The 26,740-nt window shown below is 58.2% G+C and overlaps 1 protein-coding gene and 1 long non-coding RNA gene across 11 annotated transcripts in view; one reads left to right on the top strand and one right to left on the bottom strand.

The window, feature by feature from the left end:
* Positions 1–24,872, bottom strand: part of BIN1 (bridging integrator 1) — a 55,309-nt gene extending 30,437 nt beyond the window's left edge. For 8 of the 10 annotated variants that reach the window (XM_042954117.1, XM_042954108.1, XM_042954111.1 and 5 more), the window contains exon 1: positions 24,630–24,872. In XM_042954117.1, the coding sequence (XP_042810051.1) occupies positions 24,630–24,713 (84 nt within the window). In that variant the 5' untranslated portion in view covers positions 24,714–24,872. Of the gene's footprint in view, positions 1–3,258; positions 3,636–24,629 lie in introns of those variants that run through there. The other 2 variants (XM_042954109.1, XM_042954116.1) reach the window with 2 other exon arrangements.
* A 91-nt stretch (positions 24,873–24,963) lies between these two features.
* Positions 24,964–26,398, top strand: LOC122227951. Its single transcript, XR_006206294.1, has 2 exons — positions 24,964–25,145; positions 26,185–26,398. It is a non-coding gene; the product is annotated as an uncharacterized LOC122227951 (long non-coding RNA).
* The last annotated feature ends 342 nt before the right edge of the window (positions 26,399–26,740 follow it).

The raw sequence follows: 26,740 nt of genomic DNA, 5'->3' as shown, positions 1-26,740 counted from the left end.
CCGTTTAGAAAAGGCACTTCCTCTCTGAACTTCAAGTGCGTTGTCTGATGGATAAACAGAACACCAGCACCCACCTTAAGGCTCATATCTATAAAACATGTGTCTGTACCTGGCATACTCGAGTAACAACAATCTCCTAAAAGGCCTTCAGAGCAACCTTCACACAATTAGGGGCCAAGCCTAACACCCACCAACCCCCACACTGGGCCCAGACTGATAGCATCCCAAGACACGACACATAATTCAGGCGCACACACACTGAACATACATGCATGCACACACAGTAAACTCCTATCCACACTTCAAAACTTTGCTCATATGATACCTCTGCAAAGCTGCCCCTGCCCTCTCTCTCCCCAACAACACTCTGTACCACTGAAGGCCCGGGATCCACTCTCCTCACTGCTGTGGGATGTGCCCAAGTGTCTGCCTCTGGCTCTCTGTCCCAGCCATGCAAACCGTCTGAGGTCAGAGACAGTGTCCAGCCTTTTACATGTTCCCAGTTCCTGCAAAGGGCTGGGCACAGGGCAGACGCACAATTTGTTCTTGGTGTCTGATGGCTAATCTAAGCCATGACCTTCAACAGAACATCCCATCTCTCAGGTTAAGTATCCTCTTATGCAAAATGGGAGGGTTGCATACAGAAAGTACTCAGCCAGACACACAGACAGAAAGCTGACCGTGAAAGGTCAACATTAGGATGAGGGTTAGGATTGGCACTCACATGACCTGAGGACCGGTCTTGAATAACCCAGGCCCACTCCAGCGGGTCCCAAGCCTGAAGGGGCCGTGTGCAGGGGAGTGACCAGCACGGGAAGGTGGGGTAGGCTCCTGGCTCCACGTGACCTCAGGCTAACTGCTTAACCTGTCCACACCACGAACGGTAACCACAACCTGTCCACACTGTGAACGGTAACCACGGCATGGCTGCAGGGCTGTGTTTCAGGAAAACGCCCAGTGAGTGAATGCTGGCCTTGGCCTCGTTAATCTCCCCCCTGCACCTACCCCATTTTATAGGTGACAGAAGGTCACACAGCCTGGGTTCCCGCTCTCAAGGTGCTGCTGGTGTGGCTACTAGAGGGAAAAGCAAGCCGAGCACTGCCTGCCTCGGAGCAAGGACAAAGACAAAATTCGGTCCGGTAAAAATCCCACAGCTTCCTGCTACCAGCTTCCTTTTTTCCAACCTCTGTAACTGGAACTCCTGCCATGGCTCAGCCACTGGCTTACAGACCTTTATGACCGGCTGCTGGGGAGCCCAGACCACGACCCACCCCCTCCCTGCCACCTGAAGCTGTTCTGCCATGCTGAGATCTGTCCCCGTCCCCAGGGGAGGCCTCAGGGCTGCTCTGTCCAGCCCCCTTCATTAGGGCCTTCATTAGGACACACATGCACACACTCAGCCCCCTTCATCCAGTGCCTTCATTAGGACACACATGCACACACTCAGCCCTCTGCTCACCAGGAGGCAAGCGTGGCCAAGGCCACAGGCCTTAGGGACACAGGTGCTCCCCCCATTCAATACGTGGTTAGTGGGGCCTCCCTGTGCCCAGCTCACACACAGACTACTGAGAGTGGCTGGGGGACTCTGGGCATCTAGAGGGGCCTGGCCCCCAGGGGCCCAGAGAATGCAGGACAATGAAGATGGCCTTATAGGATGAGCAGGAGGTGGGGACAGAGGCAGGATTCCCATGGTCTGTCCAGGGTCATGTAGGGGGAGAGCCCCAGACACACCAGTGTCACACTTACGCACTTGTCACGTGTGTCTCCCTTTGTAATAAACACAGAGGGCCTTTCTCACGATGGGGCAGAAGACAGGTGCACAGACCCTGCCACACCTTGGTGTTAGCCCGGGGGAGGGAGGGAGGGCAGTTCAGCAGCCCGGAAAGCCTCATCAGTGCCACTGTTTCTTCTCAACACATCCTCAGCCCAGCCCGAGAGCAGTGGAGCTGATGTCCTCAGAAGGAACAGTCCAGGGCAGGGTAGAGAGGAGCAGCTGGTGGCAGAAACAAACCTCCTTGTGACAACATCCACACACAGTTCGGCCTCACTGAACCTGTGCTGTGAACCAGGGCCAGCAGCCCCTCCTTGCGCAGGGCAGGAGGCTCACCAGGGCTCAGTGGGGGGAGCTTCGGAAGAGGGAGGGGCCCCTTCCCAGCCTCTCTGCTGTGGCCTTTCTCACAGCCCAGAGCACCCCACTCCCACCGCCCAGTATGGGGAGTCCTGCCAAACCTTCACCTCTCTTCCTGGGGCCTCCTGGGGACAGGCCCATGTGCCTCTACACAGCCATGCTTGCGTGACCACCAAACCCAGAGGAACAGGAAGGTCCCCCCAGGGCCAGTCTTGTTTGAACTAGGAGCAGTTCATCACTGACTGTTCACCGGCACTGAGCAAAGCACTTTACAGACACCAAGTGCTCCCTCCTGTAGGTAAGAGTCTTCACCGCCGTGTGACAAGGTGGCAGGTGAGCGTGGGTAAATCAGGCCCCGTAGCCTAAGGTCTTACAGCCAGGAGCAAGCTCTGAGCTGCTCTGCCACTCCTAACCTCCGAAACTGGAGGAGGGGAACCCAGTAGACCCCACCCAGCACAGGACACTCCAGCCCCACAGATACAGTGTGGATAAGAGGTCTACAGGCACTCACCCACTGGGCTACAGCGGGTGGCCCTGCTTGGAGCCCTGAATCCGGGACAACACCCTATGGGGAGGAGGGGGGGACTCTAACGTCTCCTTCCTCCAGAGAGGGGCTGGCTTCCCCTGCACTGCGGGGACACATGCTCACATCTGAATGGCATGGCAGATGGCAGGAGTAAGTGCTTTCTAGAACCCAAGGCTGAGGAGAAGAGCCAAGTCCAGGGCCCCAGGAGGGAAGCCCAAAGGGAGGCAAGGTCCATGTTCCCAATCAGCCCTGGTCCCCAGCCTCTGGGCCAAGCAGGAAAGCCGGGGGCTCCTCCAGCAGCTACAGCACCCCTTGTCATGGCTACTGCAAAGGCGTCTCACACAGCCAGCTGAGATGGGGACCCACCCACACTTCACCCAGAGCGTCCCCCAAACCCCAACCCCCCCACACACATTCACAACACGAGAGGTAGTGGGGAGACTCATCCAGCTCCCCCAGCAAGAACCCACCACCCAGCTGAGACCCTGTCTCAGCTCCCCCACCATCCAGCTCCCCCAGCAAGAACCCACCACCCAGAGCAAGACTCATCTTGCTCTCCCCAGCAAGAACCCACCACCCAGCTGAGACCCTGTCAGGCCTTCACCTTCCTCATCATCTCCTCTCGGCACCTGCCCGGTCGCTGCCTCTGTCAGGGTCGGCGGAGAAGTGAGCTGCACCAGGGGGGCTGAGCACTGCCACCTCACAGCTTCCTCCCAGGAGAGCTTGCGGTCAGGGGACCACAGCGACAGGATGCGCGTCTTTGCACCTCACACACAGGTTCCCAAACAGGCAGGACAGGCAGACAGACAGACAGATGGGCAGGCAGAAAGAAGGCCAGGTTTTCCCACAGGTCGCTCAGCACACACAACTGGGCTCTGTTCTGAGGGAGACACCTCAAGGGTGGAAAGGCCAGAGCTGCCGCCTCCCCCAGGGTAGACATGCCAATCTGGCATATTCTGCCCACTCTGCCCGTGGGCCTCCGGGTTTCTGGTTCACCGCCCCCCCACCCCCAACACCTTGGGGCTTTCTTTCTGTGATGGGGCCTGGATGCCTCCTTCTCCACCCTCTCTCCCACACACAGTTGGGGTGGGCCAGGCTAGGGAGCTGCACAGCTGGCCTTCCGGTCCCCCGCGCTGATGCTGCGAGCCCTTAGACCCGTGTGATGGGCTCTGACACTAGTGGCCTGAACCTGACCCCATGCTTGTCTCAGACCCTCCAGCAACCCAGGAGCTGGGCAGGACCCCAGCAGCACCCACGAGAGAGCAAGGAAGGAGAGGACAGAGGTAGGCCCCCAAGCCCAGCACTCACTGCCACCTGCATATGCCCTTAAAGCCCACCATTTCTCCAAGGAGCCTAGCTGTCTTCAGGGGGAGGTGTGTTCATTGCTATTGAGTATCCTTCCTCCTGAGTATCTCACTTAATCTTTAGGCCATGTTCTGAGCTGCACACTCATACCCCCAATTTAGAGATAAGAAAAGTAAGGCTGTGACATTAAGTAATTTGGCTGGCCACCCAGGACTCTGTGGCTTTGCTGTGGCTGTAAACAAGCGTGGCTCAGATCTCATCTGCTGTGGCAAATGAACTAGACCTCTGGGCCCATCACTGCGCTCCAGCCAAGGCCACACCACCCATGGGCCTACTCTAGCCAGTGACTGAGTGTGCTGGGGTTGCAGAGACAATTGGCCCCTCCAACAGGTGAGTCTGGCCCAGGGATGCCCCACCAGCCTTGCTGAACCCTTCCCAGCGCTGTGCTGCAGGCTGAGCTCCTTCTTTGGCCTCTTCTTCTAACGTGGCCATAAGGCACTCCCACTTAATGAGAAAGAAGACAGAAGGACAGAGTGCTGAGGTGGCCTGTGGCCTGGCCAAGGCTAGACCCAAGGGCTCCTGACTCCTGGGTCCTTTCCATGGGGTGCCACCCCCGAAGTGTGGCTCTTGACCCTGGGCACAAGGAAATAGCTCCATCTTCTCATGTAGCATCCAGCCCCAGCAAAGTCTGCCCCTCCCTCCAGGGAGCCTCACAAGCTCCCTGATGAGCAGTCAGGTGGCTCTGCTTTCAGAGCAAGCAGCAACACTTCCCCCAGAGGCTGGTGGTCTCCCAGTGACTAGTCTGACATGGTTAGCAGCCTCAGAGCTCCTGCTGTGCCTTAGGGTTAGGCAGGGACCAAGAGGAAAGGGATGGAAGGAGGGGCCTGACCTCTCTTGGAAGGAGTTGGGCCCCACTCCAGCCCAGCTGTGGCCAGCAAGAGGGAGAAGCCACTCAGGTCCCTGCTTGGGAGCAGAGCCCAGGGTCCCAGAAAGCAAGTCCGGAACACGTGGCAGAGTTGCCCTGGCCAGTGAAACTCCTAGGCCCTCCTGCAGAGCCAGGCTGGCCGCACATCAGGCTTTCCCTTACAACTTCCCGGAGGCTCCAAGACTTTTTAAGAAAGATAAATGTGGAAACACTGGCCTTGGGCAAGAGCCAAGAACAGCATTCCATCTCCAGGAGGCAAGAACGCTCCCTGGCACTCAGGCCCCCCACGCAGCTCCCATGTGCACACTCACAGGCTCCCATGCACAGGCGGCAGGTACACCCAGCACCCACACGTTCACCTGCTGATGCTCACCCCCATGTCTGTGCATATACACTCGCACACACTTCCTGATGGGGCTCCCTCCCACGGCCCTTTGGTCGCCCCCCAGCATGGTGGGAAGGCAGCGGGAACCACAAGGAGGCCACAGAGCCAGGCAAGAAGCAGAGCTGAGGTCAGGAGACACTGTGCAAGGAGAACCCAGAATGAGGAAGGGGAAATGGAGAGAAAACCAGAGAAAGGGAAACCGACAGTAGCTGAGGGTGGCAAGATGGGCTCCAGACCAGGAACGGGCCCGGCAGCCCCAGGCAGGTGGGTCTCAGGGACGAGAGGGAGCCTCTAGACTCCAGTTCCCTCTCTCTACCCCCAAACACACACACACACACACACACACACACACACACACACGCACACACACACGTACATGTTGCAGCCCCCAAAAGACAAGCCCGGCCAGGGGCCTGCGTCCCTTCTCTTGGTCTCTCTACACCGCTGTCTTAGGACCTCTATTTCCCCAGGCTGGCTGCAAGGTGGTAGCAGGAGAGACTGGCTCTGAGGACAGGCGTCTCACATCCTGCCTTCCTCCCAGGGGGAAAAAATGCTGTCGGCTCACCTCACATTCTGAAGGGCTCTCCTCCCCAGCCGGGCTTCTGGCAGCCTCCAGCCGAGGGCACCACAACCACCCCTCCTTCTAAGCTCCACAAAGATCACATTGCAAAGCATGACCCCAGGGTTCAGGGTCCAAGGACCCCCCCTTGAGAGAAGCCCACCACCCTAACCCCCGCTTTCAGCTGGGCTCAGATCAGCAGGACATCCTGAGGTGGGGGCTATTGTCCCATTTTATAGATGAAGAAACTGAGGTTCAGAGAGATCCCCCCAAACCTGATGGTTTTCCAAGGCCCAGACTGCACTTGTCATTCTCAAGTGGGAGGCACCCAGATGCCCGGTAGTAACAGGCAGCACGTGCAGGGTTTACTGCAAAAGATTCATCCTGCTGCTGCATACTTGCCGCCTTCCAGAGATGTAACGGAAGCACTTTTGTGACATAACCAACATAGACAGATTGCGTAGCAGAATGCAAAGCTGTTGAGACTTTTGCAAGGAAATACAACACTAGAAAAACGTTTCTAGGTTCCTCCTGGCCAACCTGACGGAGGCTGGGCTGCACCCGCCCACCCCTCCCCCATCCCAGAAAGCTCCTTGCCTCACACACACAGGTCCTGGTGTTTTGGAAGTCACTGGCCCCTGACACCAGGCCACAAAGACTCATCATCCTTTTCTGTGGGTCCCTGGCTGAGGAAGTCAACTGGCCTTGCTTGGGAGACGGTCAGTCTAAAATCATCTCCTTCCTCTTTCAGCAATTTTCCCTTTCCCTTACAAAACACTGGTGAGAGTAAAGAGTGATGTTTGGTTTTCTTTTTTACGTCCTTAACTGGATACATAAAAAACTCGGCCCGCTAACTCTATCGGCCCCACCACACTGCCTTGAGATCTGATTGGTTGGTCAAAAGCCAGAATGCAGAGTCCTGAGGACGCGGTCCATCCTGGGGCTGGAGGCCTAACCCCTGAGACGGCAGGGAGCCTGGAGGGGGTGTCTCCTACTCCTCCACACCCATCTGTCCAGGTGGACCGGAAGGCCCTCACCCCAGGCAGCTGTGGACCAGAATGCCCCTCCCCCTCTCCCTTCTCCCCTCCCCTCCCAGGGGGCCTGAAATTCCAGCCTGTTCAGCAGATAAGCCTGTGGCCAGCGGCCAGGGTAGGGCCACCCAGAGCCCAGAGGAAGCTAGGGTGGGCTGGGTTAGGGAGATGGGAACAGCCCAGAACAGAACACAGGGGAGCAGAGGCAGCAGGAGCCCACGTCCGGAGGGGGAAGAGGTCGTGTAGAGCCCGGAAGGGCCCAGCTGAGCTTGCCAGAGTGGAGGTGGAAACCACAAATCAGCAGCAGTCACTCAGCCAAAGGCATCCAAGAGGCTTACAAGTGTTCTCTGAATCCTGTGAGAAGAGGGAGGTGTTCCACAGGGGAGGAAACTGAGGCTCAAAGCCCGTGATCTCAGGGCTAAGAAAGAAAAGTCAGCCAAGAGGAGGTCTAGGCCAAAAGAAGCACTACAGCCCCAAGGGGCCAGAGGGGCCCAGGCTTGGGATGACTCCCCTCCCCTCAGGGGTCACCCACCAGGCAGAGCCCATCCCTAGTCAACAGCAGAAGGAGGCTTCCACAGTGGGTCGGAGGGCTTCTGGAAGGGCTAGAACCACCCAGACCGAGGCTGGCCACCCCCTTCCACAATCAGAAGCCACCCAACTATCCAGACCTCCCCACACAGCACTCCACCTCACCCAGGCCACATTCCCATGGGAGAAAGGAACTTTTCACCAACTTTTCCAGGACAGCCCAAGCTGCTCCCTCCTCAAAAGGCTCTCACTTGATTTTGACCCTCCCAGACTTTCCACAGTGAGGAGTCCCTACCCCCATGGACTCTGGGACTTGGCCCCCTGGGTTGGGGCTCATCTTGGACACCCTCCCCCAGCCTGCCTGGCTCTGTTCTGCAGGGGGCAAAGCAAGGTCCCTGAGCCAACACTCCAAAGAGGAGGCATGTCTGGTGGTAATACAAGAGTCTCTGGGCAAAAACACAGCAATGCACAGAAAGAGTGAGGCCAGATAAGTGCTGTTCTTAGGAAGCAGCTCAGGGAAGTGACACCTGAGACCTGATGAAGGGGAGAGAACTTGCCAAGCAGAGGGCAAGCAAGTGCAAAGGCCCTGAGGTGGGAAGAGCAAGGCCAGAGCAAGAAACCAAGGCACTGCTTTAAAATCTCTCCGGGGTCACACAGCCAGCCAGAAGGGTGGCTGGGATCCAAACCCCAAGACTGCCTCCAGAGGCCATTGCTCTAACCACTGCACACACAGCCTTAGCAGCCAGGGCCAGACCTCAGGGCCTTAGCTGCAGGCTCCTGGAAGATTCTGGCTTTGACGCTCTCCATGGAATAGGAAGCCCGGGGAGCTGTGATCTGACTCACAGAGCAGGAAGCCCATTTCAAAGGTGTCTGCAGTGACCCAGGTAGAGCCAAAGCTGGTTTGGCAAGGGCAGGAAATGGTGAGAAGTGGCCGAATGTGGGGTGACTAAGAGAAGTGAAGAAGACTCCAGGGCTTGAATGACAAGAGGGAAGGAGCTGTCATCACTAGAGATGGTGAGTCTGAGATGCCCAGAGATGTCAAGGAGGGAGGTGGGGACACAACAGCCAGGAAGCCCAGGGCAGCCAGGGCAGACCCCGCATCAGGCTTCTGCACTCATTCCCTGCCCACCTCCCTGCTCCGTCACTCCTACTCCGGAGGGCCAGCTCAGAATATCTGTCTGGTCTGGACAGCTGCCAAGGGGAGGGAGAGAGGGAGGAGCATCTTCGGCTAAGGACCTCTTCCATGGGGAGAGGACTCAGGGCAGAAGGTTCAGGGAGCAGGCCCAGGCTGTGCAACCCTACGCAGGGAGTACACCTTTCTGAGCCCTGAGCCCCATCAGTAAAATGGAGCCAAGACCTCTCCCTCATGGGAGGATTAAGGATGCGGTGTGCTTGAGTAGGTGACTTCCTTTCTGTCCCCTTCCCCTCATCTTAACCTGGAACTCCTCACACCCAGGCCAGAAAGTTCAGGCGGCCTCTCCCACCTCGGCCCCACCCCGCCCTCCCACCCTCAGACCACACGTGACTTTCTCGGTGCCTGCCGCCCAGCGCACCTGTTCCCCATGACTCACGCAGGCTTATGCACGACACTCCTGGTGGACAGCAAATACCAATCCACCCCACCTCCCCCAGCAGCACCCTCCGCCCCCCAGCTCTGCTAGGATCCTGCAAGCCACCTCCTTACCCTGGCCCCCTCTGGTGGTAAGAAGGCAAAATGGTAAAGGCCCCAAGGAAACCGAACAGCACTAAGAGTACTGGCCTCTTGTGACCAGCGGCAGCCCCCATGAGCAGCCCTGATGCACCTTGACTTTGCTGGCCCCGAGCCTGGGATGCAGTCCACCCCAGGAAGAGGTCCAGAGAAGGCTCACAGCCAGGGCATGTGAGTGACACAGGGCTGCCTGCTGGCCTCCTGTCATTCTGGGTGGGGCCTGCAGACGACAGGAACGACCCCACCCTTGGCCCAGCACCCCACACCACCTGTTCAGAGATGTCAGCACAACCACCCCCAGAGCCACCACCCCGCCCCACCTGTCCCCTTCATGCAAGTGTGGGTGCTATTCTCAGCCCCAGGCTCTAGGACACTGGCCATCAACAGAAGGGGTGGAATCTGTCCCTCCAGTGCACGGCCTCCCACAAACCCCTCATCAGCTGCTTGCTTAGCTCGGTGGGGGAACAGCCTGTGCAAAAAAAGCCCACAGCTCAGCACAGCACGAAGCCAGGGCCGGGGGAAGGGAGGATGAAGTCCCTGCCAGCACCCACCTGCATCAGGGCCAAGCAAAGGCCAGCCCTGGGGCCCCCAAATCTCCATCAGGAAACCCTACTTCCTTACTGATACCAGCCCATGCTGCTACTTCACATCACCTCCTCCAGGCAGCCTTCCCTGACTCCACCTCCGCCACAGAGGCTCAGTTGCCCCACTGGATGTCCTTAGCCCTTTACTTACATCTATTCCTATCAGAGAAGTTCAACCTAAGTACGCAAACAGGTCATTCATTTATTTCACCAGTTGGAATGCTCTGTGTCCACATCTGTGAAACTGTAACTATTGAATAGTACCTACCGGCGCCTGGGGGGCTCAGTTGGTTGAGTGTCCGACTTCAGCTCAGGTCATGATCTCATGGTTCATGAGTTCAAGCCCCCTATCAGTCTCTCTGCTGTGAGCACAGAGCCTGCTTTGGATCCTCTGCCCCCTCTCTCCCTGCACCTCCCCCGCTCATCCCCTCTCTCTCTCTCTCTCTCTCTCACACTCAAAAATAAATACTTAAAAAATAAATAAATAGCACCTAAAGGAGACAAGATAGTGGTATTTTTTTCAAACACATTATTGCTACTATTTTGGCTATTGTTGTTATTTTTGTTATTCAAGGGAGTGGATGCCTGGAATCACCTTTAAATAGCTCCCACCCAGTCCAGCCACCAAAGTGCTGACAAGCACCCCTGGCCCAGTAGTCAGGGGAAGGGGGGGCCCTAACCCCAGCCCCTGTGCTGACTACCAGGCCCTCATCTGCCCGGAAGCTCCCCTGCCACAGCCCTGAACTGTCCACAAGTCCCTGGTACCCATGAGGGCACCACACGGACCCCCAACTTCACAGTTGGGAATCAAGGGGTGGGGACTGGCTAGTTCATGGTTCCCCAGAGGAGCAAGTCTAGTTCGGCTGCATTCCACCAGTGGAGGCAGGAGGAGAAGTGGGAATGGACTAGAGGGGAGGGAGGGGCTGACCACCAGGTAATCCGGTCAAGGGTGAATCCTGGGGTGGGGGAAGAAAGTGGGACCACCGACAGACCAGGGGTGCCAAATGGCCGCCCCTGCACCTGGCAGGCGGAATGAATGTTCAGGGGCCAGGGCAGGCTTTTCTAGGCTTCCTTCTCTGTTTTTTTTTTTTTTGTTTATTTATTTATTTTGAGAGTGAGAATGTGTGTGTACACATAGGGGAGGGGCAGAGAGAGGGGGAGAGAGAGAATCCCAAGCGAGCTCCGTGCACGAACAGCAGAATCATGACCTGGGCCAAAATCAAGAGTCAGACACTCACCCGACTGAGCCATCCAGGCGCCCCTTCAGGTTTCCTTCTGACAACCTTGCACCTGCTTTTCTGTGCTTCTGTGGGGGAGGGGAGGCTAGAGAGATAGGGTGGGCAAGGGGCATACCGAAGGAGAAGGTGCTATCTTCCCCAGCCCCAGCAGACGCAGTGGGCAGGAACAGGGGCCTAGAGCCTCACTGGCTCAGTGGGCAGCTCAGGGGGATCATTCAGGGGCCGCCAGAGGCCTGGACAGGTTGTCACGCTCCAGGTCTCGGTGTCCCACCTCTATAGTCAAAGGAGGGAGGTGAGGACCAGGTGACCATGAGACGCCCATCCATTTCGGCTTCCCAGGGCTTGTTCAGACCATCAGCACAGGAGTCCCTGTCTCACCGAGTACGGAGGGACCCTAGGGATCTGACCCACATCCCTTCACTCAACACATCCGGGCTCCCAGTCAAGTCTCCAAGAAGGCTGAGGCAGTGAGGACAGGGAGGGGTGGCAGAGACCCCCAGAAATCATAGCAAACATCAGCACACCCTCTATGCCTGCTGGGTTCATGCCTACTGCCCCTTCCTCCCCCTGGGGCCCTCTTTGCCAGGAGAAACACAATTCAACACCAAGGGGAAGTTGAACAGTGAGGCAGAGTTACCAATTCTCAAAAAAAAAAGAAAAAAAATCACAGGAGGGGCGCCTGGGTGGCTCAGTCGGTTAAGCTTCCGACTTCGGCTCAGGTCATGATCTCACGGTCCGTGAGTTCAAGCCCCGCGTCAGGCTCTGTGCTGACAGCTCAGAGCCTGGAGCCTGCTTCCGATTCTGTGTCTCCTCTCTCTCTGACCCTCCCCCGTTCATGCTCTGTCTCTCTCTGTCTCAAAAATAAATAAACATTAAAAAATTAAAAAAAAAAAAAATCACAGGAATGTGCCAAAGGAGGCAACTTTGCGTACTGACGGGGAAGGTTGTCCAGAGAGGGGCAAGTTGGACGGACGCCCAACCCCAGATTCTGAAGGTCGGTCCCTGACCATCCCCTGCTACAGCTCTGGACACTTGTACATCTTCTAAAAGCTGGAAGGGATTCTGTTGCCTACAAGAAGAAGGAGTCAGGGTGGGAGGGATGAAAGTCACCTGGCCCCCATGAGGCCCTCTCCAAGCAATGCTTCCTTCCATCCTCCCCGGAGCCCTTGGACCCACCATCTGGATTCCAAGCTGGGCTTGGACTCCTGCACTACTGGTGGGCCAAGCATGCCCTGGACTCAGCCAGGATGGCCCAACAGGACACACACAGAGTGCCAAGGCACAGTCAAACACCCCACACCCACCTAAGGTGCCTCAGCCACCCCCGCCCCAGTGTAGAGCTGAGCCTGTGAGCTGGCACGCCAACTTCCAGTACCCTTGGTGTGAAATGGAGATACTATTCTCCATTTAATCCTCACAAATAGGAAAACTGAGGCTCTGGGGGGTAACTTGCCCAAAGTCTAGGGCTTGAGAGGAGGACAGCTAGAATTTGAACCCAAGCCTGCCACCTTGACACACTAGAGAAGGTGCTTTGCAAAACCTTTCCCGTTGCTTCTGCACTGGAGCCTTACACTCCAACTCATTTAGCATTAAGTGTCTACTAGGTGCAGATGCCAGGATCACACACTCACCACGGGACCAGCCTTCACCCTCCAAGACTCTGGGTGAAACAGGGAAGATGGTTACCACATTCTATGAAGGAGCAAACCATACCGGAAGGGGTTAAGTGCCTGGCCCAAGGCCCAGGTAAGGGGAAGGAGAGGCACCTGGGTGGCTCAGTGGGTTGAGCTTTCAGCTCAGGTCATGATCTCATGGTTCGTGAGTTCAAGCCCCATGTCAGGCTCTGTGCAGTGAGGAGCCTGCCTGGGATTCTCTCTCTTTCTCTCTGCCCCTCCCCGGCTTGTGCTACATAAGTAGATAAATTATTTTTCTTAAAAAAGCGGGGGAGGGAGAGCACAAGCTAGAATCCCAGGTCTCGGGGTGTGCTGAGAGCACGTGGCTGTGCAGAGGCCTCTCTCCCCACCGCGTGGCTCGGGGGTAGCACTGCACCAGCTGGAGAACATGGTGGCAGCCTCCCCAGGTGTCCTGGGGTGCATAGCGGACAGGGTGACCTGTGAGTGCAGTGGCACCAGTGGGGGTGCAGCCGCCGAGTCCCGTCCTGCTGCTGCCCATGGGTTTCCCACAGTGCTGACTCAGCCCTCCTGCCCCGCCCTCCAGGTAGTTTCTGCAGTGCGCTAGGCCAGCAGTGCCAGGACCAGACACGAGGAGGAAGCCCCCACTGGTCCACCAGAGCAGGCCTCCCTCAAATCCACAGCCTGGGCCCCGGGCCCCCCTTTGGTTGTGGCCTCCTCCAGACCCACAGTCCACCCAGCCAGGAGGGGGAGGCAGTCAACTTGGGGAGGGCAGTGACATTCTAGCTGAGCCAAGCCCACTGCCAGGACAGACTGTTAGACTGAATCCTTGAGAGGTGGAGAGAGGATACAAATAAATAAACCCCTGGCTTGGTTTACTATTTCAGAAAAACAACAGTATTTGGGTCCTGTCCCAGGTTCAGCAAATGCATCCAATGAATTGTGGATTTTGTTTCTCATTTTAGATCACGACTCACTCAGCTCACACTTGCAGCAATTAGCTCATCCTCAAGTCTCCCCTGCCCCAGGGTCCCCCAGCTCTTTCTTCATGGGAGGTGGGAGCGATGGTGCCTGTGCTCAGGTCCCCCTCTACCTTTGGGCTCCCCAGGGAGTGCGGATCAGACCCGCTCTCTCCAAACCTGACCCTCTGAGGTCCCTTGGTTTCTGGGGACAGCCACACTCCCACCTCTTGTAAAGTTGGTTGGCGAATGCCAGGCAATGAGGAAACCCCCCAACTCAAGGAAGGGCTAGTTCTGCAGCTTTACCTTCTCCTCTGGTGTGCCAGCCTCCTGGGGCGACCAGGGGCCGCCTTCCCCACCACACACACACACACACACACACACACGCACGCGCGTGCACCCCATGCCTAGACATGCACCTGTGCACTTCAGCAGTCTCTCCCTAGCCCTGGATTTAGGGAGGGGGGTGGCAGCACCTGGGAAAGACCAACCTGGGGCCAAGTCTGATGAACGGAAGGGAGGAAATCCCAGGGTTTCCCTGAGCATCAGTGTTCTCACCTGCCAAATGGAACCATAATCCAGTCCTGCCTACCTCACAGGTCAGCAAGACAATGCATAAAATGAAAATTGGCGGGTATGAGTGTTCTTCATAAATCACAAAATTCCACAGAGACAGGAAGACTGTGCTCCCTCCTAAACTCTCTAGAGCCAGCTGGAGCCAGCAGGGACACAGCTCTGCCACTAGCACTTACAGGAGTCCCCGGGTCCACCTTGTCTCATGGAGAGGAGAGTCTCATGCTTCCCAACTCCCAGATGGGCACACTGAGGCTTGGAGGCCGAGCTAGGGTTCAGCCCAGGTCTCTCAAGCCTGGAGTCTTCTGTTGCACATCAGGCTCCTCGAATGAACGAATGATGGGTGACCCCTCACCTCTGACCCCAGCTTTGTGCCCCTCACCCGGTCCCTGAAAGCACAGCCCACCTGAACCAGTTGCCTCCCCCCACCACCACCTCCTTCAATCGGGCTCTGGCTCGGGGGCTCTGACTTCCCTCCTCCAGGAGGTGATACCACCACCTCCCAAATTAGCTTTTTCAACCAATACAGGAAAAAAAAGGGGGAAAAAAGTACACCATAGTTCAATGTCAAGAATCCTGTCATAAGCAAAACAGCTCAAAACACCAAAGCCAGAATGGTCCATACGTGTGGGTTCTCAGGTGCTTCCCCAAGATGCTCCCTGGGAAAAAACCCATGTGTCAGCTCCCACCAGGGACCAGGCATTGATTGCATTCACTTCCTCCTGGACCCTCTACACAAGCCCGTGGGGCAGGAACTCTTGTTCCCATTTACAGAGGAGGAAACGGAGCTGCAGAGAGGCCCAGGCCCGCAGAGTAGGTGAGCGGTCACTGGGGCCACACTCCATCCTCTCTTTTAGGGTCTGTCTTCCTCCCCGCACACACCTCTTAACCCCAGTTCAATCTCTGCCCTTGCTCCACTGCCAGTGCCCGGGGCCCCAGGTTAGCACCTGCATCACCCCCACCTGTATCTGACCCCCAAGATAGTTATCATGTCCTGGCAGAGTGATGATGCCCCCTCAGAGCAGAGAAATAGGGGCTCTATAGTGGATGGGGGTAGGGAGTGGGGGGCCCCTTGAGGGGTTTCTTCCAGCCCAGATTGCCTGTGCCAGGTCTGTCCCTGGTGCCCAATGGTGGGCCCAGTCTTGTCCAGGGCTCAGGCATGTTGGCCACAGTCCTGGGGAGAGGCTGAGCTGAGCAGAGGGTCCAAAGAAAGTAGCAGCAGCTGTTGGAAAAGCAGCCAGTCTGACAAAGGCTCTCCCGTTACCCAATCCACCTTCCGGCCTCACAGCCTCTGAGAGCCCCTCAAGCCACAGGCCGGAGCAGAAGGCCAACCGCCTCGCCAGCCAGAGCCGCCCCTGGGCCTCCATCCGTACAACAGTACTATTCCTTTGTCCACTCCTCTCCCTGCAGTCTGCGCTGACAGCCAGAGACCCCACCCGCTGGCATGACCCCTCCTCCCTTGAGAACCCCCCTGGTTGGGTTCCCCAACCCAGGAACTAGGGGACCCCCACGTGGCCATCTGACCAGTGGCCTGGCCACGAAGGGCGGAGCCCACAGGGCTGCCTGGAGAGGGTGAATTGATGCCATGATGGCCCCTCCGGGCTGTTAAGCTCTCCAAACCTAGAGGTGTCACTCACCCTCAGTGTCACTTTGGGGACCCAAAACCCAGAAGCAGGGACACATGTGAGGCAGGGAGTATAAGACGTTGTGCGGTTTCCGGCAAGCTTGGGGAACAGACATCACCTGACAGGGTGGACTCCAGGATGGCAGCCCTACCCCAGGCCCCCTTCCCGGGCACACCTGGATCCCAGCCCGGCCAAGCTAGAGGCCATTCCCTCAGGGGATGCAGGACTTACCCTGGGGCTCCTTTTCCTCAGAGCCGGGGGCTCCCTGGGCCCTGGCCTGTGAGACACTGGGTCCTCAGCTAAGCCCAGACTGGACAACAGACCCATGGCTCAGGCAACACGTGAGGAAGAAAGGTAAGCAGGTTGAGGTGCATAGGGGTCTGGGGTCCCTCCCAGCCCTCCGGGGCCTGCTCCCCCCCACCCCCCACCACCTATCCTTTCAGTCTCGGGCCACACCCCCCACCACCACCCTTACTCACACACATTCCAGCCACCCTCAACAGGCTGCCAGAAACATCCTTGCGCACCCCACAACCCACCTCCTCTGCCTTTCAAACCCAGCTCAAGTGCCACCTCCTCTGAGGAGACTTCCTTGATTGCCCCAGGTGGATGAGAAGAGGCTCTCATGTCCAGGGCACCAGTGCCCTTGCCCTCAGTCTCCCCGAGTGCCGTGATGGGCACTGGGAGCCCCTTGAGGGCAGGGCAGGTTCTCTCTCAGCACCCACCGCACCTCAGCATCCTGGCCCTCAGTGGGCAAGCCACAGACAGGGGAAGGACAGCCGGAAAAATAAGCTGAGGGAGCTAGTTCAGTGTGGGTAGAGGCATCTAAAACACGGAGCCAGCAGGGAGGTCCCTACGAAGGTGCCCTGGGAGCCAGGAACAGGGAGCCTTCAGGGGCCCAGAAGGCCTCGGAGCGCTGGCCCAGCACCAGCCACAAGGAGTCCCTCCCTACGGCCCTGTGGCGCTGTGGCTGGCAGCCGCCCACTCACTCCCAGCCTGTGGGGCGCAACCCAGAGACACTGCGGCCCTAGTGCTGCAGAGGCGGAGGCGGCCGCAGCTCACTGCCCTTGGGGGGGACGGGAGGGGGGGGGGCCAGTGCATCGCCTCAGGCTTGGACACAGCAGGGGGTGGGGCACAAATGCCCACCCGCAGGGCACCAAGTGGCTCTCAGTGCCCTGAGGCCATCCGCGCAGCCAGGCTCCAACCCCCCCCCCACCCATGCTGGGCCCCCAATCCCACCCCATCTGTGCTGCAGTGTGGTTGAAGGTGAGTCCAGGAAGCAGAGGGAGAAGGTCCAGCAAAGAGTACAGCGGGGCTGGGGCTGAGGACAGCAGTTCGCCGGCCCTAACAGCGAGGTCGCGGGTTCAGCAAACCACACAGACCCCCAGGTCAGCGATCCCCAGAGCCTGTGTCACCTAAAAGCTTTCTCAGGTTGGAAGAAGACTCTGGCAGGAGGCCCAGGCCACGTCCTCTCTGGCATCTGGCCTAAAGCCAGGCAGGGCTCCCGAGCAGGGCGCCAGCCCACTCCCGGTTTCTGGGCCCAAGCTCTGCAGCCTCTGGCTCAGGTTCGCCCTGCCATGGTCCTGGGCCATTTTACTGGGGGAGACGGTACTGTGATGCCTGGGTCCCTCGGAATGGCCTGCACGGTGCGGGAGGTGCCCCTCCATCTGACTCCAAGCCCTGAGCTCTAACTCTGGCCTTCTCTGCTCTCTGAAGGCCTGAAATCCTGCAGTCCTGGCTTTCCTACGCCACCCACCCTGCACCCTGAACACTCAGGGCATCTCCCAGGCCTTGGCCAGCCCTGCCTGAGGAATCCACGCACCCATGCAGAAGTTATGCACTGAGCATGTGCCATGTGCTGAGCTGGAGGTGCCACAGCTACCATAGGAGGCGGGACTCACCCTCGTGGAGCAGATATTCTAGGGAGCTTGCCTCAGGCTGCCCTGGGCCAGCCTCAAGCCTGCACCCAAGAGACCTGCCTTCCCACCAGAGCAATTGCTTGGGGCTGGGCAGCAAGGTCCCCCTCCCCCCTCCCACCCCCAGGGGTGGGTAGTAGGTCCCAGACTTTCAGATTCCACTCCAGGAAAAGACCAGCATGTGTGTATGGTCAATTGCATGACTATATCCTCCTCTGTAACATTAAAAAACAACTCTATTAACATCATTTCATAAAAGAAACACTGTTACAATAATACAAACAAAAGTAGACAGAATCTCAGAATAGAGAGTGTCTCTTTATACTGAATGAACTGGATACAGCTTTTATATTTGGGAAAACACACACGCTCACATAAATACACACCACATTGCCTCGTTAGTCCTTATTTGCATGCAGAAACTCTTGCTTTGGGCTACATCAGGAAACCTCCGGCAGTTTCCACACCCCAGAGCCCACCACACGTCCCAAAAGAGTGAAGGTCACACCCCAAGTGTACGGCTAGACAGAGGGGACAAGAGCCCCCAAAACTCATTTAATGGGAAAGGAAGAAGGTCTTGGGGATCCAAATCTGTCAGATGATCCACCTGATAGACAAGGCCTTCCTGGTCAGGAGGGGTCAGGAGGGGTCACTAGAGATGCACTTCTCATTTCACATCTCTGCCAGAGACCTGGTAACCCAGATAGTTGACCAGGAGAGCCCGTGGGCAAGTCATACGACTGCTGGGCCTCAGTGTTTTGATCTGCTGAATGGGAATCATAATGACCTCACCTGGTTGCAGTGGAGATGAGAGTTTTCACCAAGCACCTGGCACTCAGCAGGTACACAGTAAACCATGGCTGTTATTATCAAGTTAATATTTGACCAACTCTTCCCTCGGAGCAAGAAGAGGCCTGCCTTTCCCTTTTCAACTGCCCAGCCCTGACCCCTGTCAGCCCTTAGCATGGAGTCCGTTTTGCCTGAAGTGAGTGACCTCTTTGGGAGGTGACAGCCCCTTTGGGGAGGCACCAACACCCCCAGGTGTCAGCCAGTTCCCACGAGGGTGTCCCATCCACAGCACAAGACCAGCTCCTTGTGGGGAGCACAAGGGGAATGGCGAGCCCAGTGCATTTAATCTGCACAGCACCCCGCAAGGCACACACCCCGATACCAAGGGAAGGAACAGACTCCGAGAGGTCAATGAGTCTTGCCCACGGGCAGTAATGCTAGGGAGAGATTCAGACTCAGCTTCCTAAAAAGTCTTACAAGCACCCACCCCCAAGTCTGGGTCATCTTTGGTGCCTCCCTCCTCCTCTTTCAGTGGCCCCTCTGACCCCCTCATTCTACATTCCAAACCCAGAGCCCCTGCCCCACTTCCAAGCTGCCCGGGCCTGTCCTCTGTCAGTGCCCGGCTGAGCAGTTTTAGCATGGGCATCCTTTCCTTTGCACTTTTAGTCCCAAAAAGAAACTCTTCCCAAAGAGTCTTTAGAGAAACACAACATCCAAGGGTGACATCTAACGGAAAGCCTTCCTCCTCCAGGTGCCCTCTTACCTGGAGCCCAGAAGCTTCCAGTCAGCCTCTCCCTGGTCAATCCCTTGCACTGTGTGAGAGCCCATGTTCACATCCACACCTGAGTCCTCAGCAGTGGTAACTAGGGGATGTTCGGGAAATGCTGAGCCCAGTTCTCAGAACCCACTCCACCTGCCAGTACATGTTTGTTTCTTTACCGTCTCCCCAAGCTAGAATGTCAGCTCCCTGAGGGTGGGACTTGGTTTTGCTCAGCCCTGTACCCCCTGTCCCTACAACAGTGCCCAACACATAGTGGGTGCTCAATGTTCCTTCCATGAATTAAAGAACGGATGAGCAACCCCCCTCACTTTACTGATGGCCAAAGTGAAGAAGCCCAGAGAGGGGGAATAACTTACCCAGGGCCACCGAGTTTATCTGTAGGAGAGTTGATATTCACTCCAGAGCTGATTCCCTCCCCTGCCGCCGGCTGCCCCTCTAAACACACACACACACACACACACACACACACACACACACAGGCATGCACACACACGCACACCGCACACCATCATAAGCCCTGATCATCTAAGGGCTCAGCAGGGATTAGCTGTCTGTAGAGGCCTGTAATGGACACTCACAGGGAGAAGGTTGGGAAGCAGGCCTAGGCAGGGACGGCAGGCTCCAGGGTGGCCTCACTGTACTGCCCTGCCCCACAGAGCTGGCATTTAGTGAGCACTTGCTATGTGCTGGGCACCGTCCAAGGCTTTACTCTCCAACACAAATAAGCGCAGAGGAACCATTATTACCACACTTTAGATGAAGGTCCTGCCGCTTGCCCAAGGTCCTATAGGGAAACCAAGGATTGCCTGCCTGCCAAGCCCATGCAGGCTGCCTTTTTGACATGCTCCTGTAGTCTCTTCTCCTGTAGTAAGAAAGAGGCCTAACACTGAGGGGCGGACCCAGGGATTCTAGAAACTCATGGAAAAAGAACAATGCAAGGCCTGGCCTTAGGTTCCGGCAGGATGGAGGGACAGAAACATTCTCTTCACATCGTGAAAGTCACACAGCTTGTAAGGGACAAGCTGAATCCAAACTGCCTGGTCCAGGGAAAGGGACGTGGTCAGCGAGCTGCTGGCCTCCTGTGCTCACTCTCACCCCATACCTCAGCCCACAAGGACCCTCCCAGAACACCCTCCGTGCCCCACGTAGCCCAGTGAGCACATCCTTGTCTGCAGGCCCCTGGGCAAAACGGCCTTTGCCTCATTCTGAGTCCTGCCATGAGCCAGCAGGGCTCTGCTGAGTGGGGACCCAGCTCACCCCCAGGCCCCAGCCCAGCCAGGACCCCCAGAGCTCAGGGAAGTCTGGAGGCCATGCTTCCAATCTTTCCGTGCCCACGTTCCCTAGCCAAATGTCCTGAGCCCCTATAGACATGCTCCCAGAGATGATGCCTGGTTCAGGAGCCTTCCATCCAGTGGGTGAACCATCTCCATCAATAATTCAGGTTCAGGGACAAGCTGCTCCAAGGGTAGGCGGGTACAAAAGCCTTGTGCAAACTCAGAGGAAAGAGACACAGAGCAGGCAGATAGGGAGAGGCCAAGGAACAGGCGACATGGGGCAGGGTGTGGGCACAGACAAAAGAGAGGGGAGGAAGAGTCCTCAGACACCCAGGGACAGAGCGATGGACACCAAGATGAGGAAAGAGAAATGCAGAATGTGAAGGGAGGGGAGCAATGGGTGGCTGGGGCCTGGGGAAGGGGGGAGGTGAGAGGGGGCTGGGAGGCACCCGGTAGGCCCCACTCCCAGGGCACCTGCTCCTCCCTATGGCATGGCTCTTCTTACGGCTGCCGTGAGGATAAAGACTGGTCATACAGGCCTGGCTCCAGCTGAGGCTAACACAGCCACTTTGTTGGGAGACCTTGACCACCAGGCAAGTGTGGTGCCATCGGGGCCATGTGTCAGGGTCCTATAAATAACTGCCGCACCTTCCACTCTGACTTGCCAGCCCTGGGCCCTGCCCTCTCCCAGCTGGGCCTCCCCATTCCCAGCAGGCTCTAGGCGGCCTAGGGGGACAGAGTGCATACTCCCACCCCCTGCCGGAGCCTCCTTCCTTGTGCTCATCAGCAGCCCCAGCTCTGCCAGCACACAGCCTCCCTCAAGCACACCGCTCTGCTCTGTGAGGACGCCTGAGCAGTAGGCCTCAGGGGCAAGCAGGCCAGGTTCCACCCCCACCCCAGCTGTCCCTTCTCCCCCACCATCCCCTCCCCCAAGGGGCCCAGCCCGCCAACCTCTAATCCTCTGTCATCTGACCCGGGCTCCACCCTACCTTTGGCTCTGTCCAGCCACCCTACTGAGGCCCAAAAATGGACGCAATGGGAAGGTGACCTCATGACACCCCCAGGCCGAGCTCCAGGCACACGGTCTGCACCCCAGCCCTCTGGGGGCAGCCGGCGGCTGGGAGGTGAGCAGTGTCACTGCCAAGCTCAGACCCTGCTGGCCCCTCCGATATACGCTTACGCCATCCTCATGACCAGAGGCCACAGGACCTTACAACAGTAAGCTCCACGGCAGTCAAAGCCAGCACAGCCCACTCCCCATGGCACCCTCGGCGGGGCCCAGGGCCAGGCACACAGCACATGCCCAAGGCAGAATTTGCTGAACGAGGAGCACACAGCACAAGTCAGCCCACCCACAAGCCTGCATCAGGACTCCCAGGCCAAGCCCTCAAATGCCCTTGTTTGTTCATACATAGTGACTGTACCTCCGCCAGGGCCAGGTGAACATTTGGGTGCACACGCAGGTCTGCTCTCCCCTCAGGGACAGCACCCAGACCAGCGACCCAGGGATGGGGGAGGGTGAGATGGGTAACGCCAAGCCAAGACCCATGCAGAGACCCACTAGGCTGGGGGCACAGGAGAGCTGGCTCCGTAGGCACCAGAGGGCAAGCAAGGAAACTTGAGCACACTGTCACCCTCGGAGTCCTGCTGGATGTTTGGGCTGGGAGTGGATGTGGGGAAATCGGGAAAGAAGAAAAGGAGAGATGGGGCCCTTGAACCTATGCGGATACAATCTAGGCCCTCCACCCCAGCTACTGCTTGTCCCTGACCAGGAGATGCCCTCCTAGGGCAACCGGACAGCTGGAACTGTCCCCATCATTCACTGATATGGCAGAGTCCAGGTGGGGGAAGGGCGGGGGGGGGGGGGGTGCCTGTGAGACCACTGACACTGTGAATTAGACATGGTCCTGAAGACCACCAGCAGATGACACACTCTGAACCACAGGAGGGCAAAGGGGAGATGCATCAGGCTTCTGGGAAGGGGGTACCTCGGCAGGGCCCACAAGGGAGGGGACTGAAGGAAGGCTACTCTCTGGCTTCCGATGGGGGGAGGGTCTCCTCACCAGTGCCTGAGAGCCAGAACACAGGCAGCACTCAACAACTCTGGTCGCTTAGAGCCCAGGCTTGGGCAGTGCCAGCCCTTGGCCAAGGCCAGCACCCATGGCTGACCAGCTGTCAGCCAACTGCCCATGCCACAAAACAGGAGCCGAAGAGGGAGGGGTGGCAGCTCAGTGGGGTCAGTAATGACATACTGCCACTTACAAGGAGGGGACACAGGTCATGCCTGCTGTCCCTGAAGTTACTGAAAGACACTGCTGCAGAGACAAGGCAAACCAGGACAAAGGGGACACCAAAAGAGCCAAGGGGAGCTAGGGAGGAATAGGACGTCAGTGGAGTGGGGGCGGGGACCTGGTCTCAGCTAACCTTCTGCTTCCCATTCATCTTTCCCAGCCCCTCAGCAGCAGGAAGTAGGCTTAGCCCAGAGCTGCCGGCTCCAGGCACCTAGATGGATTACCCAGTCTAGGGCGAGAGAGGGGGGAGGGGGAGGAAGCAAGGGCAGAAGCATCTGCCCCTCCACCCCCACCGACGCTCATAGAAGCCTTCCCAGCTTCCCCCCCCCCCCCCCCCCCCCCCCCGCCCCACACACACACCAGCTATCTGCGGTGCTCTAATCCCTCCCCCCGCCCGGGGCCCGGAGGGGGGGTGGTACAGCTGCTGGGGCCAGGCCAGATCTGGAGACTGGCTGAGGGCCCTAACCTCCACACACACCCACCTATCTCCTTAGCCTGGGACCTTAAGGATGAGCGACGGGACTTAGGGAGGCGCCCGGGAAGCTCTAGCCGCCGTCCCCCCCCCCCACCCCCCCCCCTTCCCGGCCCCAATCACGTGGCCGCATCCTTAGGGAGCCCCGCAGGTCTTAGCTGCAAAAGTCATTGTTTATAAACAGCCACAGCCAGGCAGGGGAAGGCCGACCGGTCCCCAGATTCCTTCTCTCGGCTGAGCGTCGGGCGGGAGAGAGGGCTGACTCCGCTGGGGGGCACTGGGGGACCACCCCGGCTGGACCACGGATTCTACAATCCTAGATTTCAGAGTCCGAGGCGGCAGGGGAAGTGGCGTCAGCAGCTGGCGTGATCCAATTCAATGAACCAGAGGTGGCTTGGGAGGGAAAAGTGAGCGCGCGCGGACCCCTGCCCCCGGGTCCCGCACGTCCGGCACGGTCAGGGAGCCGCGGGAAGCCCCAGCTCCGTCCCCCCTCGCCTGCTGCCCGCTGCCCTGGGCGCCGAGGGGTCGGGTTTCCTGAGGCGCCCTCCACGCCCCCCGGCTTAGCCCCAGCTCCTTCGAGACAGCTCCCCACCCAGGTGGTGGGCTCCCAAAACCGGAGCCACCACCCCCTCCCCAGCCGCCGGAAACGCCAAGCCGGGGCTGGAGCGGGAGCACCTCCCCGAGGGGCGCGCAGCGCCGTGCTCCCTGAGGGCCGGGCGGGAGCGGCCAGGCCGCGGGCACCTCTCGGCAAAGGAAACTCGATCCCTCCTGCGGCCGGCGGGGACAGAAGGTGGAGAGGCGGGCGGGGAGGAGGGAACGGAGGGCGTAGGAAGCGCCCAGAGGCCTGGAGAGCGAGTGCTCCAGCACCCGCGGGCCTCGGGGCAGCCTCGGGATTCCCGGAGCACGGCGGCCCTGGGGGACGGGTAACAGGCTCCCTCCTTCCCCCTGGAGCCGGCCCCGCCCGCGTGGCTCGCGTGGGGCTGAGGGGCTAGGGGCGCCACCCAGCCTCCCAGCCTCCCGGCCCTCGGTCTCCAACGTTGGGTTTACTGGACCTCGCGCCCCGAGAAGAGCGTGGGCCGCCTCTTCTCTGCAGACAGGCGGAGGAGATACAAAGCGGGTTGGGGGGGGGGGAAACGAGGGCGGGGGGGGGGGGGGGTTGAGGGGACAGCTGCGCCCTCTCCTGCCCCTGCCGGGGGTGGGGAGACAAGACGCGGACCGGAGGGGGCGCCCAGACCGCTGGGGGCTGCAGCCCGTGGATCCCCGAAGACTCCCAGCAGCGGTCGTCCGGAGGTGACAGGGCCTGATCCCGGGTGAGGACCAGCCCCTGGGGGTGAGGGGTTAGGGGGAGGGAGGGGACAGGTGGCCCGGACCGCGCGGAAGCCGGGGATCTGGCTCCCTCACCTTCTCCTGCGCGCGCGTGAGCTTCTTCTGCACGTTGCTGGCGATCTTCCCTGCGGTCACCCCCTTGCTGCCCATCTCGGCCATCGTGGCTCAGGCCTCGCCAGGCGGCGGGCGCCGATCTCCCAGCCCCCAGCCCCCGGCCGCGCGTCCGGCCCCGGCTCCGGCTCCACGCCGCTCTCTCGACAGCCGAGCCGACTGACGGAGGCGGAGCGTTAGCCCGGCGAGCGAGCGAGCGACGCGGGGACCCGGGGAGGGACGGACCGAGGGAGGGGCGGGGAGGAGGGGCCGGGCCTCGGGCGGCGGTCAGCGCCCCCCGCCCGCCCCCTGCGGACCAGACTCTGCCTTTTAAAGGGCCTCCGCGGGCGCCGGAAACCTCGGCAGACCCGGAGCGAGGGGAGGTGCGCGAGGGCGCCCGGTGCTGCGGCGAGCGGGTCTCCCGGGGCACTCCGAAGACACTGCCCCGGGGCGGAGACGAAGACGCCGTCCTCCCGGGACAAGAGACCAGCCTGAGAAAGGGTGCGTTCCAAAACCAGAGGTTAAGGGCGGCGATCGGGGCGCGTCCCCGGGATCGGGGAGCCCCGGCCTGGAGCGCGCGGCGGGAACCCGCTCTCCAGCTCTGGGTTTGGCTCTGGCCTCGCGCAGGACGCTCGGCCTCGTCCTGGCCTATAGACTCACCAGTTTTCACCTGGGTTCTGGGGGGGGGCCCTCTAGGACATCTTCACATCTCTGTCCTTGGCACCTAGTCCCATGCCTACAAAGCGCGCTGTTTTCCCATTTGCCAATAATTATTACTGTAATAACAACTGACCATTAACTGAGCACTTACTGTGTGCCTGGCACTCGGCTGTCTCCTGAACAGGCGGTATAGCTTCCAGTCTCCACAACAGCCCTATGAGGTAGGTGCTGTTATCTTTCCCATTTGACAAATGGGTGCAGAGAGGCCTGGAACCAAATCTCTGGTTCTGCCTTCCAGGCTCTCTACCACTATATACTACTGGGCTGCCTTCTCTTCTGTGAGGTGGGGAGGGGGATGATTAATGATCGTTATTCAAAGAGAAGATAAGGTTATTGCTAACTAGCTTTGCCAACAAATCAACGACACTTGTTCGAGATTTATAAATATGTGTTGAATCTACAGATCCCACTCACACCCCTTCCCCAAATTATGTCAGAGGCTATAAAGGATGCCACAGCCCTATGCTGCCCTGGAGGCCAGGGCACCGCCCTGCAAGGTTTCTCAGGCACCGAAGGCTGAGCTGAGTGGAGAGAGGAGTCCTGGATGCCCTGTTGAGGCGGGTGGACAGGTGCCAGGGCAGAGGTCCCTGGGAGGCTCCCAGAAGCAGGAAAGGCTTTGGAGACCATACACCTAGCCCCGCCCCCATATAAATGGAGAAACTGAGGCCCAGGAATAAAAGGTTTTCACTTCCCTCTGCATGGAAGGCCTCCTGTACTCTGGCCACTCCTCCTCCTTCTTCTTCCCATTACTGCTCAGTGCCCATAAGGGATGATCTTAACCAGTCCTCCCTCCTGGCTTATTACCACTCCTATTTTGCAGAAAGACAGACTGGGGATTGCAGCAACTGAAGATCACAAGAGAGAAGCAGATATCCAAACCCTGGTCTTCCTGCACTAAAGCCCTCAGCTGATACACCGAACTGCGTCCCAGAAAAAGCACCAAGCACTGCACAAATGGAAAGCATTTTGTCAAAATTATGATTATAAACTCATGCCCGATTCATGAGTTACAAAAACAAAACGTAAACAGCACAGCCTGAGTTGTTAAAGCGACTTTTTTCTAAAAGCTCAACGTGCTTTCACTTCATGGTCTCTCTTCTCCTAATTTTATGATTGTCGTTTTTCTAACCGTTCTCTAAGAGCGCTGTCTCCCAACACTCCTCGGAGGAAAGGAGGAAATAAGCAGAAGTCAAACCATATTACAATCAGTTCCCAGGGAACAGTGGGAGATTGTGCTTCGCTGGGCTTTGGTGTTGCAAAATATCACTTGACAAAAAAATTGGAAGCAACTTAGATGGTTATCAGCAGGATGGAGTCAGCTAGGGGATCATTCTAAACAACCATCCAGAGATGTAGCAACATGAAAATAATGCTTA

Source organism: Panthera leo, chromosome C1 (assembly GCF_018350215.1).
Source record: "Panthera leo isolate Ple1 chromosome C1, P.leo_Ple1_pat1.1, whole genome shotgun sequence".
Taxonomy (NCBI): Eukaryota; Metazoa; Chordata; class Mammalia; order Carnivora; family Felidae; genus Panthera; species Panthera leo.
This window is presented reverse-complemented; position numbering and strand designations above follow the sequence as displayed.